This window comes from Oryzias melastigma, linkage group LG17 (genome assembly GCF_002922805.2).
Source record: "Oryzias melastigma strain HK-1 linkage group LG17, ASM292280v2, whole genome shotgun sequence".
Taxonomy (NCBI): domain Eukaryota; kingdom Metazoa; phylum Chordata; class Actinopteri; order Beloniformes; family Adrianichthyidae; genus Oryzias; species Oryzias melastigma.
In genome coordinates this window covers 3,583,085-3,586,148 of record NC_050528.1, presented here as the reverse complement: position 1 = coordinate 3,586,148, position 3,064 = coordinate 3,583,085, and the positions used below count along the sequence as shown (strand labels likewise).

At 35.5% G+C, this 3,064-nt stretch overlaps 1 protein-coding gene across 1 annotated transcript in view; it reads right to left on the bottom strand.

Moving 5' to 3' along the window:
* Positions 1-1,790: 1,790 nt before the first annotated feature.
* LOC112147391 (macrophage mannose receptor 1) overlaps positions 1,791-3,064 on the bottom strand; it is a 25,021-nt gene continuing 23,747 nt past the window's right edge. The window contains exons 30-31 of the mRNA XM_036216235.1: positions 2,142-2,171; positions 1,791-2,065 (exon numbers count right to left, since the gene is read on the bottom strand). Coding sequence (XP_036072128.1) covers positions 1,803-2,065; positions 2,142-2,171 — 293 coding nt within the window. The 3' untranslated portion in view covers positions 1,791-1,802. The remainder of the gene's footprint in view (positions 2,066-2,141; positions 2,172-3,064) is intronic.

Sequence of the window (3,064 nt, the reverse complement as noted above, 5' to 3'; positions counted from 1 at the left end):
AGGCGAAAGCTTGCCTGCTGGACACTCAGCATTAAGGGGTTGGATTGGGGGATCAAACAACCAAATGGTTCCCGAGAGCGGCTATGTCTGCAGGTCACCGCTCCCCCAGGGGAGGGGTCAAATGCAGAGAACAAATTTCATGCATCTGGGTGTGTGACAATTGATATGACTTTAACTTTTTTAACATAAGTTTCTTTTACCTGAATTGAGCTGTTTCATGTCTGAGTGCGGAGCTGAAACTGCAGAGTTTCCTCGTTCATTGTGCGAGTTACATTCTGAAAGTAATCTACAACAGAGGAAATTTAAGAATTTGTCAACTTTACTTTTTTTTTACAATGAACAGATTTTTTTAAGCTACAAGACCCTTTGTTACACTCTTTTACACTTTTGCTAAGCAGACTTGAACATTTTAAACATTTATTTCTTGTTTAGACCCTCAAAGTTCCAACTTTTACAGAAAAACAAGTCCAGTATGTAGATCTGGCAGCTGAACACGTCCGATACAGGAGACAATCCAGAGGATATAGTGAGGCTGCATGAGGGGAACTGTGATATTCAGAGGGACCACTGTATTTTAAAGTGAAAAGTTTGACATTTGGTCAAAAAAACTATTATTTTAAACAGACAATAGCAGGTTTGGAGAATCTTTTTCTTCCTTGTAAAAATTGGAACTACAGGAGCATTTCAATGTTTTTTCTTTGAGCCGTTTTTTGACAAAGTGAAAAAAAAAAAATATACAAACCGAGGTTTGTTTCATGTCTTTACTTAGGGAAACTGACTAACACACAACAGGGGTCTGCAACCTTTAGCACTTAAGAGCCATTTAGCTTGAATTCTCACTGACCACAACTTAGTAGAAGCCACACATCCTTCAGAAAAAAGACTTTGTATTTATGTTATTGTTATTATTATGTGAAATATAAACTATCATTTTTTTTCCCAAATATGAAACTGTTTACAACTTTTAGCAGAGATTCACAAGACTCCCTTTCAAAATAAGACTTCCTGTGTCACAAAGGATCATCTCGATGGAGCAAATCTAGCTGTAGGGAGTGTAATGTCAGCAATAAAAAAATATATATATATTTATTTTTAAGTGTTTGTTTCTTATCCAGAAATTCATAAATCTAACTTTCTAAAGTTAAAGCATAGCTAATTAATCATATATTTTTTGAACCATTAGATAGACTTAAAACACTGGAAGTTGTCAAAATGTTTAGTTCTTAATTATGGCTAATTTGTTTTGGAGGCTCGCAGAGTGCCAAGTTATTTTGCTTTCCTTTAACTTTACGATACATACACTTTTGTAAACTAAAAGATTTGTATTTTTCTTTAACCAGAGAGCCAAAATGGAGGGTAGAAGAACCAGACTTGGCTCTGGAGCCACCGGTTGCAGACCCCTGACATAGAATAAAACCAACATAGAGACTTTAGTCTGCATCTTTCTTTTTTCATGGTTCATCAGCAAGATGCTACAAGTGATGGATAACAGCAACATTTTGTGAAAGCACACTTCTGTCAGAGGTGAGGACAGTTTTTGCAAACTTGTTTCAATATTTACACTTGTGGTAACTGTTTTTACACACAAAAATGCTTCAAAGATTTACAGAGACTTCCAGTTTTGTGAATTATTTAGACACTGTTTAACATAGAAACTGTCATCATAATTGTACCAAAATCTCTCCACTGCATTTACTATCTTCTCAGTTAAAACAAATCCTCCTCATTTTGTTGTAAATGAATCATTTTAGGGTTTTTTTCCCCCCAAAATTCCAAATCATGCAGAGAAATCTCTGAATGGATCATTTTATTTTTACAAGTTGAGGATTTTCTTCTTCTGCGTTCTCCACCAGCTGATCGATGTCCACATCAGACTCTGACTGTTTAGCGTTGATGAAAAGCGGGTTGTTGAAGTTTGGTACAGAAAGGGGGACAGCTAGACGATCACCAGATGTCCTATAAAAGTAAATGACAATGACAGCCGCGGCTGCAGCTGCTGCACAGATGAACACCACTGTCAGAGTTATGTGACCGCGGTCTTGGTGAGGCTGAGGCATCACGTCATCTGCACAGACATGAACGACGGATCAGTTAAGGACATTTTGATCGATTTTTCAACTAAAAAGGAGAGAATTACTTACCAGATGAAGGTGATAGTTTTGGTGGTAAAACTGTAGGTAAACAAGGAAAACAAAATCAAATTGAAAAAGTTTAAATAAAGTTATAGTTAGTCTTGATGAATACTGTAGAAGTTATGCTCTCCCCATAGCTCAAACTGATATTCTTTTCTCAGTTGACAATTGAAGTTTTGAATTCAATTTGAAAAAAAATCTACTTTAATGTTACATTTTTAAATCAAAGTTTGAAAGCTAAATCCATCTCTCATGATCAAAATCATTTTATTCTTTTATTTCAAGCGTGAAATGTACTTTGAATTGATAAATCTATAATTTAATTATCAAGAAAATAATAATTTAATTATCAACTGAAGACTGAATATCAGCTTGATCTGTGGGTGAAAATAACTTCCTTAGAATATGGTTGTGATACCCAATCTATACAAAATGTTGTGAGTTCTTTAGAAAATCTAGTTAGAGCTCGTGTGTCATAATCGAGGCCCGGGGGCCGGATTCGTTCCTATTTGGATCATTTTAACCTGCCTCTGCCCTCCGGTACCTCTGTTTCGGACCTGTTTTGAGCTCTGTGCTTTCGACTAGGGCTGGGAATCACTGAGTACCTCACGATACGATACGCGATACATGGCTCACGATATCGATAATATCGCAATACTGCGATAATTGGTAAAAAATCTTCTCTAATAACTAGCATTATATAGAAGAATGTGTTTTTTGGGAAAATATATCCCCATTTATCTTTTTTAGCTTAAACACAATCATAATAAACAACTTTTTTATTTTGTGTAACAAATTATAGACACTTTTGTGCAACATTGCTGAAATCAGTAATACTGTCTTTGACGAGCATTGGCAACAACTGAATTGGAATTATCTGTCAAATTTAATGTTAACAATAGTAAACATGATCAGCAGTGAAACTACTTTGT